The sequence below is a fragment of the Podarcis muralis genome, chromosome 16, assembly GCF_964188315.1.
Source record: "Podarcis muralis chromosome 16, rPodMur119.hap1.1, whole genome shotgun sequence".
Lineage (NCBI taxonomy): Eukaryota > Metazoa > Chordata > Lepidosauria > Squamata > Lacertidae > Podarcis > Podarcis muralis.
The window spans coordinates 34,395,688-34,410,397 of record NC_135670.1 but is presented as its reverse complement, the minus strand read 5'-3'; the positions used below and the strand labels follow the sequence as shown (position 1 = coordinate 34,410,397).

General features: G+C 48.0%; 1 protein-coding gene across 1 annotated transcript; it reads right to left on the bottom strand.

The window, feature by feature from the left end:
- Positions 1-422: 422 nt before the first annotated feature.
- Positions 423-4,908, bottom strand: LOC144325886 (uncharacterized). The gene is made up of 2 exons (XM_077920680.1): positions 4,374-4,908; positions 423-997 (listed from the first exon to the last, which is right to left on the bottom strand). The coding sequence occupies exons 1-2, from the start codon at positions 4,906-4,908 to the stop codon at positions 423-425; spliced, it is 1,110 nt and encodes a 369-aa protein (XP_077776806.1).
- Positions 4,909-14,710: the final 9,802 nt, after the last annotated feature.

The following is a 14,710-nucleotide window of genomic DNA, read 5'->3' as shown; positions in this document are numbered from 1 at the left end:
AAAAAATTCACACTTCACGCTTATTTTTTGTTTAAGGTTTTTGGCATAATTTTGGCCACAACTTTATTCAATACAAAATATGTGAGTGGTTGCTTAGGCATTGGTTATGACTATCTGTCCATGCCCAGGGACAGAGCTGGACTTCCGGATTCCAGCGGAAGCCAGCGTGGGAAACAAGTATTGGGTGAGAAAAATATGAAGCTGGGTAACAGTCCCTCACTTCTCACCCTCATGTTCCTGTGGGGCTTACCCGGCCCAAGTCCGACTCCGGGGACAAGGACGAAAGGATGGTAAGCCCCTGGATTCCTTTAACGGAATTCCCTTTCCGCACAACCATTGGAGGGGTAGGCACTTACCCCTCCTTCCACCAATTTTAACCAATGCCTAACCGCCATGGAGCCCTGAGCTCCCCGCCAAACCACTCACAAACCCAGCCAAGACCTTAGCTTAGCCACCACCGCACCCAGCCACTCCTTATTCCCTGAGGCCGAAAGGTGCACCCCATCATCTCTAAAGAGAGATGCATCCTGAAAACGAATCCCCGGATGTGCAATCACATCACCTCCTAGTTCAAAAATCTTTTTTGAGACAGCAGAATTGATCCGCTTTCTGGCTTTTTCGGTGGCATCCGGGCAACGACTTCCCCTCCAAACCCGTCGTTGCAAAAACTTTGACCAGAATATCTTTGCTGTCGGCACCATAGCTCGCAGCACATCCAGGTCGCCCAAAATTGCAGTGCGCAAGGATAAGCAGTCCATAGACACCAGGTCATTCTCCCCCAGCTGGATCACAATGGCCGTGGGCGGCCGTTCCACGCCCAACTGCCTCCTCATCAGTGGCAGAAACTCTGGCCATAACATTCCCCTTCTGGTCAGCCAGGAAACTTGCACGTGCGGAGGAAGACCGAGACCTGGTCCCAATCCAAACTGCCGAGCCTCAACGCCTGCCCAGTGCACGATGCTGTGCCCCACCATCCAGATGCGGACAGCCGCTACACCTGAGGTGGATAAACAAACATACAAAATGTTAGCGAACATAGACTCTAAAGGCGTCAGATTTCCAACGGCCCAAATTCTTTATCCTGCTGGCTGACAGTCCCCAGTGCGCTGCTGTCGTGGCAGCTCCAATCCTAAAAGAATGAGGGGCAAAATCATGTGCGGAGCCACCACTGGCCTTAATGGCCTTTCGCATCACCATTGTGAACTGACGTCTGGACAATGGCAAACCATTCTCATGCCTCAGCAATGGACCATCCCCTGGATTTCGGACGGCCAAGTACCTCCTAACATCCTTGACCGGGCAAGGTCCAGCCTCCCCTGTAGCCGGAAGCCTAATAAGGGCTCCCCTACCTTTTTGGTCTGTTTTTGAATTCCTAATTGTAAGTCTCAGCTCCGTCGAGGATAGCTGTGCGTCCTGGAGCAACAAACCCCTGGAACGGCCGTCCCTGTGAGCCTCCAGCACGAGCTCACCAACCCTTAGGGCTCCAAAAAAGGCAATAGAAAAAGCCGCAGAAAAAAGGCGAGCCTCATATCCTGACCAGCAAAGCTTCCTTAATTCCTTGCGCATCTTACACAATAGGTCAAAGGAGATTGGGTGCCTAGTGACTGGTTGAGAAGGACAAATCCTACCCCACCCTTCCAGGGCCTTGCGCACCACAAATTTCGCGCAAGGATCCTTGTCAAAAAGAGATTTACAGAAAAAGGCAATGGCAGCTGCCTGGATCCTTATAGTTTTTGCTGCACGCCCCAAGTGGAACAGGTGCGCCAAATATCTCAGCACCTGCGATGTTGAAGGAGAAGCCCTCATCTCCTCCCCTACCGACTGATATGAAAAAGCCAGAAAATCGGTCCACGCTTTTGTGTATGACCTGAGGGTAGAAGAGGAAACGGAAGCAGCTACTCCCTGAAAAACTAATTCCTGCCAAGGTTCCAGAGATGATCCGGGAAATATTCCGGACGCAACCGAGCCTCTGGAACCAGTAGTCTGAACCGCTCCATCTGAAAACGGGACAGAGCATCAGCAATTTCGTTAGACACTCCAGGAATAAAACGTGCAGAAAACACTATATTATGTCTTAAACAATGCAATACAAAAGCGCGCAAAAGGGCCGACACCCTAGGGGAGCGGGACGACAGCTTGGCCAGTACGTTCACCACTGCCAGATTATCGGTCCAGAAGCAAACGCGCCGGTCCCTGAACTCATCGACCCATAAGTGTACAGCCACTGCAATAGGAAAGAACTCAAGAAAAGTTAGGTCGCGCGTAATGTCTTTTCCCTGCCAATCCAGTGGCCAACGCATGGCGCACCATCTGCCTTTCCAATATAGACCGAAACCTTGGGAGCCTGCAGCATCTGATTGCACCTGAAAGTCGTTATGCAAGTTCAACGTGTCTTGCCATAACGACACTCCATTGAATTCCTCCAAGAATTCAAGCCAGATGCTGAGATCAGCCCGCACTTCCCTAGATAATCGCACTCGATGATGTGGTGCCTTCAAACCCACGGTAAGCCGGGCCAGGCGAGAACAAAAGGGGCGTCCAGGGGCAACCACCCTGCACGCGAAATTCAAGTGACCCAACAGCGATTGGATCTGCCTAAGGGACACCTTCTCCAAAGGGATCACTTCCTCTATAACCGTCCTCAAAGCAACCAGCTTATCCATTGGCAAGCTGGAAGTTTGGGACACCGTATCCAATAGGATACCCAGGTAGGTGAGTTGGGTTGCCGGACCCTCCGTTTTGTCCGCTGCCAGCGGAACCCCAAGTTCCTGCATAAGGTCAGCAAAGGCATGCATCAATACCGAACAATTGCCGGATTCACTGTCTGAGGCCAATAAAAAATCATCCAAATAATGCGTGACCCCGCCCAGCCCAGTTTTTTGCTTGATGGCCCACTCCAAAAAGGTACTAAATGATTCAAAAGCGGCACATGCTATCGAGCAACCCATAGGCATGGCCTTGTCAAAATAATATTTTCCCTCGAACCGAAAACCTAGAAGCCAGAAATCCTCCGGGTGAATTGGCAATAATCGAAAAGCCGATTCGATATCGCATTTTGCCAATAAAGCAGCCCGTCCAAATTTCCGAATCATCTTAATAGCGTAGTCAAGAGAGGCATACTTTACTGAGCAAAGTTCCTGAGGGATCACATCGTTGACCGAGGAACCCTTAGGATGCGATAGATTATGAATTAAACGAAATTCGCCAGGGGCCTTCTTTGGCACAATACCCAATGGAGAGATGTGTAAATTATGAAAAGGCGGGGCACAAAATGGGCCCGCCATCCGATGCATGGACACCTCCTTTGCAATCTTTTTCCGGGCGATTTCTGGTAATTCACGAACCGACTTTTGATTAGGAGGATTCCGTGCCACGGGAGGCATGGCTACCGGAATCCGAAAACCCACAGAAAACCCATCCCTTAAGTACTTTGCCGCATCCTTATTGGGGTAAGATTGCAGCCAACGTTCAAGAGCCGGCAATCGAACCGGGGTGTGCGCCAAGGATGTCAACGCACTATTTAGCTGCTCCTGAGGTTGAGGGGAGGGAGGGGGCTGATTTGGGGGGTTGCTGAGAACCCCCTCTGCCTCCACGAAAGGGCCGCCTACCACCAAAGCAGGAGGAAGCAGGGTGCGATCCATTACATTTCTCGCAACTGTGTGTAAATCTACAAGCTGGGCGCTGGCAAGAGCCTTTGTTGAAATCCCAGCATAACAGACGACGGCCAGATCTAAAAGCCGAAAACTTCGGCTTCTGTGGCTCCGGCGCTTTTTTGTCTATAAGTGGAGCTACATGAGTAGTCCACACATCTAAATCCTTTCGATCCCAGCGGGCCGAGGGGATCTTGGCAGCGCGGCGTCTGAAATTCTCATCATACTTGATCGCTGCCTTCTCTCCGGCATTGGAAAATGCGGAGCGCACAATGGATAGATATACTATCAGATGGAGAGACCTCCGTGGATAAGCTGCCACTACGACACCAGCAAAGACCTGGAAACAGTCTAGCCAATGCTCGAAAGACCTGACCACTGCAGAGGCCCCTGTGCGTTTTTTGGAAGAGGAACTTTCTTTTTCCTGTTCCTCTGAAGGTGGGAGCAGCTTGAATATATCTACATAGCGGCCATTCAAAATTCTGGACCGCATTTTTGACGACAAATGCGAACCCGGTATGATGTCCCTAGCAGAGTTGGTTGACACTTTAACGTCAGGAACCAACACGCCATCTTTACAATCCAATACCGCTCCATATTGCGCCCTATGAGTGTTGGACCTGCGCTCCCAAGCCCACCTTGGAAGCCCGGAAACCGATTCACCAAAACACCAGTAAAGTTGCATATAAGTACCCTCATCGTCAGAACTAGACGAAGACGTACCAGAGTGAGAGGAAGAAGTGTCGTCCCTTTTCCTCTTGGCGCGCTTCCGAGATGACCTCTTTTGGCGACATTTTCCTCCCAAAGACTTCCTGGCAGGTACTGGGAGACTATCTTCAACGGACGACTCAGATTCGGGCTCCAGCTGAGACGGAACTGAAACAGACTGCACAGAGACAGCACGTGAGATGCCAGAACCCGAGGCCGCCGCATCCATATGCCGAGCGGACACCCGCCGTCGAGTCGACTCTGCCGAAGGGGCACTTAAACCAGAGGCCCTCCTCATGGAGCGGCCTGACCTCCGCGGTTGACCCCGGCCTGCAGGTAAGACAGGGGACTGGGATGACTGGGGGTTCGTGATCAAACCCCCGGATGAAGACCCATCTGCCCCATCTTCACTAGAAGAAGGTGAAGCCGGAGACGACGCCAACGCAGCGGGAAGCTGCCCTCGAGACGTAGACGGCTGGGTGGAGCAACGCTGCAAGACACCATCCATTTCAGCTGCGAAGCGAGAAAGTGCTGCCGGATCACCAGCCATGGTTGCCACCAATGATTGTACCCGCCCCACTGGTTGGCCTGCAGAAGGTGAGCGGAGCGCCTGGGATGGGCCTCTAATTGGCCGTTTAGCAACGGTGGCTGGGCCGGAACGATTGGCGACCTTCTTCGGAGCCATACCTGCTAGCCGGAGATAAATCAACAATTAACTTTCGCAAAGCACTACTACCAATAATTAGCTGACGAGCTTCCCAAGCTAATCCAAAGGTCCTATCTTTCTGAACCAATAATGCCTTTTTTTTTTTTAAATTTATTTATTTATGTATTTATTTATTTATTTATTTATTTATTATTATTTTTTATTTTTATTTATTTTAATCTATTTATTTTATTCTATTTTATTTATTTATTTATTTATTGAATTGTTTACTTTGGCCTTTCAGAATATTTATTTAATTATTCGCTGCAAAATAAACACTACAATAAATAGTCCAGACTATCCACTGGTCGAATCAACAGATACTTGAGGCAAACAACGATATAATTAACTTGAGGGTGCAGTAACCACTTTCGGCCAGCAGAGGTCGGGCCAGGCCAATGCCTCAGGAGAGTAGATGCAATACCTGGCCGAACCACCGGAGGGAGCGCTGTTGCCGAGGCGCAATAACAGGCCTCGGCCACTAGAGGGCGAGCCGCAGCCCAGGCGAGCAGCAAGCAGCCTACAGGGCACCGCAGGCGTCCGGAATGGCGGGCGCGATCACCCGCAATTACTTAGTCCCGCTGGCAAGGCCCCAGCCACGCGGGAAACTCCCCGTGCCCCCCGCCGGCCCGCGCACGCTGCCGCCGGCCTGCGCGCGCCGCCGCCAGGCAGGCAGGCCGCGCAGTTACAAAGCGGGCCAGCCGGAGGCCAAGCGGCAGGGTCGGCCTCCGCGCTACCGCCAGCCAGGCCCCGATGCCACCACAGGAAGGACCGGAGGCCTACACAAGGGGAGACCGCCACCCGCCCGGGAAGACAGGTACGTGCTGCCGCGATCCGGCGGGGACGAGACCCACTCAGGCGCTTCGCGGCCCCGACGCCGCCGAAAATGCTTAAGGGGGGGGTAAGAGGGCCGCCGCGGCCTGGGCAGAGAGACTAGGCCTCACTGCGTAATCAAGGCCCCCGGCCCGACGGCGCGTCGCAGGCCCCGCACGAACACCCGCCTCCGGGGGCAAGCGGGCCGAGGAAGCGAAGCCACCCCGGCTCCCCGGGAGGGGAGCGGCCTGTTAAGGATGGGCCGGGGAAGCTAGGCCTCCCCGGGCTGGGGGGGGGGTCCCCACCCTCAGCCAAACTTTTTTTTTTTTTAAACAATATATAATTAAATATATATTAAAGTAAATGATAGCTAACTAAAATAGTTGAAAGGAATCAGTGAAATAAGGGGAACGAGAGAGGGAAAAGGAGGATTGAGGGTAAAATATAGAGGGATAAGGGAGGAGGCTTAAGAAAGAGGAAAAATGAGGGTAGATCTAAAGTTAGCTGAAATACAACCGTCTCCCGACTTGGACTGCTCCGTGATCCGTTGCAGAAGCCGAGAGGACGCTCTAGCGTTAGGCGTCCTATATTTATAACCTCAACCCCCTCCTCCTAGGTTTTGCAACATCCAAAATTCCCCAGCAACTCAGTTTTAACCCCTTACTGGCTAGTTGCCCAATCTGCCCGGCAACAACAGGGTAGCTTTATTTTCCCAACCGCAACACGTGCTCTCATTTTTTAAAGGAGAACACGATTTCCAAAAGCATCCATTCTAATAATATATAGAAATGTTGCCTGTTATTTCCATTATTGTCATGGCCATGGATAATAAAAATATCAATGAATGGCGGATATTAACATGAGGTGTAGGTGTTTGGGTAGGAGCGTGCCCTGTGGATGCATTGCTAATGTGAACTGGGAAATGAGGGAGGCAGGGATTCCCAGCTGTTCCTCATTTTAATGTCCTTCCTCACACTCCAAAACATACAGGCAGAGGATTGTATTTGAAGAAAGTAATAGAAATCTATTCAGGTACAGACTCAGCAGCAGACACAAGGCTTGGGAGCCATGGTTCAGGAGTTCAAGAGGAAGGCCAGAAGTTCAGAACTGGACACCAGCAATGTGTATGTTGCAACCGTTTCCGTACTCTACCCACCCAGCTTTTATGGATGAGGAATGGTGCACTCACTCATTAGACTCCCTTGCTTTGCAGGAATGTCAGGATTGCAAACACACACTCCTCCGGGGTGTGTGGGTTTGCTCCTATCTGCAAAGGCAGTGTCTGGTTCTAGGTGACAAGACCTCACCCTCCTGTTTGGGTTCCTGTTAAAACACTGCCACTTCTAGTCCCAACCCCCTGCTAGGCTGCTCCAAGCCCTGTCTGGCCTCCACCAAAGCTCTCTGCTCTGCACGGAAGTTGGGGGGGGGGGGAGTTAGCATTTTTGCTGCCCCTTCCAAAGTCACGGCAGAGAGGAGAAATTCACCTCCATACCAGGTTCCCATCATACCTCCATACCAGGTTCTTATACCAGAAATTCACCTACATACCAGGTTCCCATCTTCCACCTCCCCTGTTTCTTCCTCCTCACGGCCTTGCATTAGTACGTTTCTTCTTTTTAAAAATAATATTTTTATTAGTAATTTCAACATAACATTCTATCAAAAAAACATTTCATCCTTGAATTCCCCCCTTATTTTTGCCCTCCCCAAGAAAAACCCAACCCACCCTCCCCTCCACCCCCAGACTTCCCTCAGCTCCTCTCTCTGGTTTATCAACCTATGTTGTTTTCTGCATGTTACAAAAGTGTACAGATCCCTAACTTATCTATCTAAATGTTATCAATAAAAAGTTTCTGAGTGTTTATTCAAAACCTGCCAAGGAGTCCAGTTTATTTTGTTGCTTCTTTAAATACTTTGTAAAGGGTTCCCATTCATCTTTAAAATCACAGTTACCCTTGTCATGTAGTTTGTGTGTCAGTTTTGCCAATTCTGCGTAGTCCATCAGTTTCTCTTGCCATAGTTCTTCAGTCGCATTAGTACTTTTCAATCCAAACCTAACATTGACACCTAAGCCTAAGGTGTTGGTTTCCTTCCTGCAGTTAAGGAGAACAGGGTGTTAAAACTACTAGGGCATTAAAATAAGGTACGAATTCTGCTTGTTGGATCATTTTGCTACCTTAAATTGTATACACATAATTCACTCCCTGCAGTTCCAGAGAGCAGAGATGTACAGGCTTACCCCACCCACCCCAGTATGTCACTGTCCCAAACAGTGGTGATATTTTTTGTTGTTTTGCTCGATCATTGTTGTAATATGGGGCAGCATTGCATAGTATTTAGAGTGTTGGAAAGGTAAAGGGACCCCTGACCATTAGGTCCAGTCATGGCCGACTCTGGGGTTGCGGTGCTCATCTCGCTTTATTGGCCGAGGGAGCCGACGTACAGCTTCCGGGTCATGTGGCCAGCATGAATAAGCCGCTTCTGGCGAACCAGAGCAGCGCACAGAAACACCGTTTACCTTCCTGCCGGAGTGGTACCTATTTATCTACTTGCACTTTGATGTGCTTTCGAACTGCTAGGTTGGCAGGAGCAGGGACCAAGCAACGGGAGCTCACCCTGTCGCGGGGATTCGAACTGCCGACCTTTTGATCGGCAAGTCCTAAGCTCTGTGGTTTAACCCACAGCACCACCCACGTCCCTTTAGAGTGTTGGACCTGGGGTCAAATTCCCACTTGGCCAGGAAACTCACCTTGAGCCAGTCACTGTTTCCCAGCCTAACTTCCCTTGTGGGGTTGTTGTGAAGATAAAACAGGGAGTGAGGGAACCAATCATACTACCTTAGGCTTTCTTGGAGGAAAGTTGGGGCATCAATGTAATAATAAAATAAGTTGCGCAGAAAGTCTGTGCGATTATTGTGAGCTCCACATTGCAGACATTTGTCCTCCAAGATGTATGGGGAATGGGGAGGGGCACTGGAATGTGACATAAGGGAAAGGGGTGACCAGTGCACCCCTTTCCCCCCCTTGCACTATTCTAATCATGTGGAGAAAAACCCTGAAAATAAGTCTCTTTAAATCTAATGCATTTCACAAGTACGGTGAAAGGAAAAGATCTTTAGTCCCCCCAACCAATGGTGTTTGGGAGCATAATAGGCTGAGATGTGGTTTTTCTTGTAAATTATTTCACAGCAAGCCCTGCTAGTTTAACATCAGGCCTGGCTGAGGGCATCTTGTATGCTCCTGAAGTCCAAAGATGCCTACAGTAAATCTCCACCTCACGGTCCCTTATGTAGCAATTATGCCTCTGCTTTTTTACTTCCAGCACAGTCACCTGGAAGCAGCCGCTTCAGATCGTGCTTTCTTTCTTCACAGCAGTTGTACTTTCAAGCACAAGTTTTTGAGTACTTCCTCAGCCCCTATATATATATATATATATATATATATATATATATATATATATATTTGCTTTCGTAGATTTTCACGGGTACAGGAATGCAGGTTTTGGTGTCCTCGGGTGTCTTCCCGTGTAAAAGTTGGGGTGTCTAGGCGACGTTTCTAGCCGAAAGCACCAGCCTGAAGATGACGAGTGAGACCTCGTCGAAACGTCGCCTAGACACCCCAACTTTTACACGGGAAGACACCCGAGGACACCAAAACCTGCATATATATATATATGCAGGTTTTGGTGTCCTCGGGTATCTTCCCGTGTAAAAGTTGGGGTGTCTAGGCGACGTTTCGACGAGGTCTCACTCGTCATCTTCAGGCAGGTGCTTTCGGCTTCTTGTTACTGGAACAGAGCAGGATCTCAGTGTTTGAGTTCCTATAAATACTGTTGAGGAGGTGTGGCCTCCAATGTTTTGGGCAGAGAGGAAGTTCCTAGGCTAGTGTGCCTTTTCTTCTTTTGTTCCTTAATTGCTTGAGGGATATCTTGAGTGATTTCTTGAGTGATATCCTGAGTACCACTTAGGTGGGTCATTAGGTGTGGATTAGTTGCTAAAGCCTTTGTGTCTTGACCTCTTGAACTTTGTGAAGAGTTTTTCTGAGAAGATGGGTGTACTACATTTAGTTGTGCTCTGGCTTGGCTTCGTGTATAGCACAACTAAAGCCAGAGCACAACTAAAGCCAGAGCACAACTAAATGTAGTACACCCATCTTCTCAGAAAAACTCTTCACAAAGTTCAAGAGGTCAAGACACAAAGGCTTTAGCAACTAATCCACACCTAATGACCCACCTAAGTGGTACTCAGGATATCACTCAAGAAATCACTCAAGATATCCCTCAAGCAATTAAGGAACAAAAGAAGAAAAGGCACACTAGCCTAGGAACTTCCTCTCTGCCCAAAACATTGGAGGCCACACCTCCTCAACAGTATTTATAGGAACTCAAACACTGAGATCCTGCTCTGTTCCAGTAACAAGAAGCCGAAAGCACCTGCCTGAAGATGACGAGTGAGACCTCGTCGAAACGTCGCCTAGACACCCCAACTTTTACACGGGAAGATACCCGAGGACACCAAAACCTGCATTCCTGTACCCGTGAAAATCTACGAAAGCATATATATATATATATATATATATATATATATATATATATATATGCAGGTTTTGGTGTCCTCGGGTGTCTTCCCGTGTAAAAGTTGGGGTGTCTAGGCGACGTTTCGACGAGGTCTCACTCGTCATCTTCAGGCTGGTGCTTTCGGCTTCTTGTTACTGGAACAGAGCAGGATCTCAGTGTTTGAGTTCCTATAAATACTGTTGAGGAGGTGTGGCCTCTAATGTTCTTGGGCAGAGAGGAAGTTCCCAGGTTAGTGTGCCTTTTCTTCTTTTGTTTCTTAATTACTTGAGGGATATCTTGAGTGATTTCTTGAGTTGTATCCTGAGTACCACTTAGGTGGGTCATTAGGTGTGGATTAGTTGCTAAAGCCTTTGTGTCTTGACCTCTTGAACTTTGTGAAGAGTTTTTCTGGGAAGATGGTTGTACTGCATTTTGTTGTGCTCTGGCTTGGCTTCGTGTATAGGGGCGAGCTGTGGTTTTGTGGTCTGTGCCAGCCAGATCTGTGTAGGGATTGCAGGGGGGTGCAGCATCCGGAGGTGCCACCATGGTTTGGCTACTGGATGGTATCTGTAATTCATCTGTGGAGAGGGTCTGGGTTTGGGTCTGGTGTGGTTGATTGGTGATGGCGTTTTGTGTGCCTCTGGCTCTGGTGTCAGTTTTTGTGGGGAGGGCTAATTTCCAGATGTCTGGCAAGCGGGATGTGTCGTCACGCTTGTTCATGTTGTGAGGGTGTTTCTCTATCTCGATGGCTTCCATGATTATTCTCTTGTGGTGATGTTCCATGTTAAAGAGCAATTTGGAATCTGCAAAATTAATTTCGTGTCCTGTTTCTTTCATGTGTTGGAAAAGAGAGGAAGTTTTTTCTTCTTTTTTGACGGCATTCTTGTGTTCTGCGATACGTGCATTTATTCGTCTGTTAGTTTGTCCAATGTACGTGGCTGGGCAGACTTTGCAGGGTATTTCATAGACCCCTTGGTTTTCCAACTGGATTTTATCCTTGGGGTTTCTGAGGATATTGGCTATTTTTTGGTTGGTGCAAAAGGCTGTTTTGATATTGTGTTTATGGAGGATTTTGCTAATTTTATCTGTAGTGCCCTTGATATAAGGAAGGAGGGCCATGCCATTGTTTTCTTCTGTGTCTTGGTTTTTGGGGGGTGTTTCTTTTTGGATTAGCTTCGTAACCCTGTTTTGCTGGTATCCATTGGCAATTAACACATTTGAGAGATTCTGTAACTCAGTTGTCAAGTGGTTTTTGTCAGCCAGGCGTTTGGTTCTGGAGATGAGAGTCTTGGCTACGGAGTTTATTTGTGCAGGGTGGTGGTGTGATTGTGCATGTAAGTAGCGGTTGGTGTGTGTTTTTTTCCGGTAGATAGTGTGTCCTAGGGAGCCATCAGGTTTTTTGTAGATTAGGACGTCAAGGAAGGGAAGTTGGTTGTTGGCTTCTATTTCCATAGTGAATTGTATTTTGGGGTGTAGGCTGTTGAGATGTGTGAGGAAGCTATCCAGTTTTTCCTTCCCGTGTGGCCAAATTACAAAGGTGTCGTCAACATATCTGAGCCAAAGTTTGGGTTTGTGTTCTGACTTGTCTAAGGCATTGGTTTCAAAGTGTTCCATGTACAGGTTTGCGATGACCGGTGAGAGGGGTGATCCCATAGGTGCTCCTTCTATCTGTTTGTATCTTTGTCCATTGTGGATGAAGTACGTGTTGGTTAGGCAGTGCTTGGTCAGGTCCAAGATGTATTCGGGGGGATTGTATTTGTTTTGAATGGCTGTCAAGGCTTCATTAATGGGCACTTGTGTGAAGAGAGATACAACATCGAAGCTCACAAGTAGGTCATTGGGATGTAGGTTTTGCTTCTTTATTGTTTCTATGAACTGGAAGGAGTTTGGAACGTGTGAAGAGATGGATTCTGCATAGGGCTGAAGTTGCTTGGCGAGAAATTTAGCGAGATTTTGTAGAGGTGAGCCTATGGAGCTGACTATTGGTCTGAGTGGTGTTCCTTCTTTGTGTATCTTGGGGAGGCCGTAGAGTTTGGGGCATCTGGATGATTTTTCTCTGGGGATGATTCTTAGCTGGATTTCTTCACTGATAGGAGAGGCTTTTATTTTGGATTTGGTGGTTTTTTCCAGATAGGTGGTGGGATCTGTTTTTATAGGTTGGTAGGTAGGGTCTTGGAGTAGATTTGATAGTTTTGCTTGGTAGTCCGATGTGTTCATCACAACAGTGGCATTACCTTTGTCTGCTGGGAGAATGATTATGTTGTTGTCTTTCCTCAGGTCGGTGAGTGCTTTCTGTTCTTCTTTGTGTAAATTGCTTCTGGGTGGTTTGCTGGAGCAGAGGATGTTGGTGACTTCAAGTCTGATTTTATTGGCTTCATCTGGGTTGATTTTGGTTAGGCTAGCTTCGACTCCGCATATGATGTTTTCCGTGGGGATGCGTCTCGGGGCGACTGCAAAGTTGAAACCTTTGGAGAGTACTTTGGTTTCAGTTGAGGTGATGATCCTGTCTGATATGTTATGTACTGTTTGCTTCATGGGTTGTTGTGGAGGGTGGCTGGGTTTCTGGCGTTTTTCTAGTTTGTGGAGTTTGTTGGTGTGTGTGTCTGTCTTACGTGAGGTCTCCGTTTCAGCTCTCCAGACGGCTAGTTGTTTGCATTTGTCCCAGAGTGCAGGGTGGATTTTGTTACAGAGTTTGAGGTGAAGAGTGAGCAGATCTTTGTTGGTTTGGTTTAGTAGGTATCTTTTCCTGTGTAGTTCGTTTCTGATTAGGGATAGTTCAGTTCGTTTCAGGATCCTTTCGGTAGCTGGGGTTTTAGAGTGGAATTTAAGTTGGAAGCATGTGGGAATTAAGTTGTTGTCTCGGCAGTTGCGTAGGAACAAGAGATCACATAAGATGGTGGCTCTTCGGATTTCTAGTTTCTCGTAGGTTCTTGTCAGCTGGAAGGTTTCCTCCCCGTAGAGGTGAGATATTTGCTTTCGTAGATTTTCACGGGTACAGGAATGCAGGTTTTGGTGTCCTCGGGTGTCTTCCCGTGTAAAAGTTGGGGTGTCTAGGCGACGTTTCGACGAGGTCTCACTCGTCATCTTCAGGCTGGTGCTTTCGGCTTCTTGTTACTGGAACAGAGCAGGATCTCAGTGTTTGAGTTCCTATAAATACTGTTGAGGAGGTGTGGCCTCTAATGTTCTTGGGCAGAGAGGAAGTTCCCAGGTTAGTGTGCCTTTTCTTCTTTTGTTTCTTAATTACTTGAGGGATATCTTGAGTGATTTCTTGAGTTGTATCCTGAGTACCACTTAGGTGGGTCATTAGGTGTGGATTAGTTGCTAAAGCCTTTGTGTCTTGACCTCTTGAACTTTGTGTCTTGACCTCTACAAAAAACCTGATGGCTCCCTAGGACACACTATCTACCGGAAAAAAACACACACCAACCGCTACTTACATGCACAATCACACCACCACCCTGCACAAATAAACTCCGTAGCCAAGACTCTCATCTCCAGAACCAAACGCCTGGCTGACAAAAACCTCTTGACAACTGAGTTACAGAATCTCTCAAATGTGTTAATTGCCAATGGATACCAGCAAAACAGGGTTACGAAGCTAATCCAAAAAGAAACACCCCCCAAAAACCAAGACACAGAAGAAAACAATGGCATGGCCCTCCTTCCTTATATCAAGGGCACTACAGATAAAATTAGCAAAATCCTCCATAAACACAATATCAAAACAGCCTTTTGCACCAACCAAAAAATAGCCAATATCCTCAGAAACCCCAAGGATAAAATCCAGTTGGAAAACCAAGGGGTCTATGAAATACCCTGCAAAGTCTGCCCAGCCACGTACATTGGACAAACTAACAGACGAATAAATGCACGTATCGCAGAACACAAGAATGCCGTCAAAAAAGAAGAAAAAACTTCCTCTCTTTTCCAACACATGAAAGAAACAGGACACGAAATTAATTTTGCAGATTCCAAATTGCTCTTTAACATGGAACATCACCACAAGAGAATAATCATGGAAGCCATCGAGATAGAGAAACACCCTCACAACATGAACAAGCGTGACGACACATCCCGCTTGCCAGACATCTGGAAATTAGCCCTCCCCACAAAAACTGACACCAGAGCCAGAGGCACACAAAACGCCATCACCAATCAACCACACCAGACCCAAACCCAGACCCTCTCCACAGATGAATTACAGATACCATCCAGTAGCCAAACCATGGTGGCACCTCCGGATGCTGCACCCCCCTGCAATCCCTACACAGATCTGGCT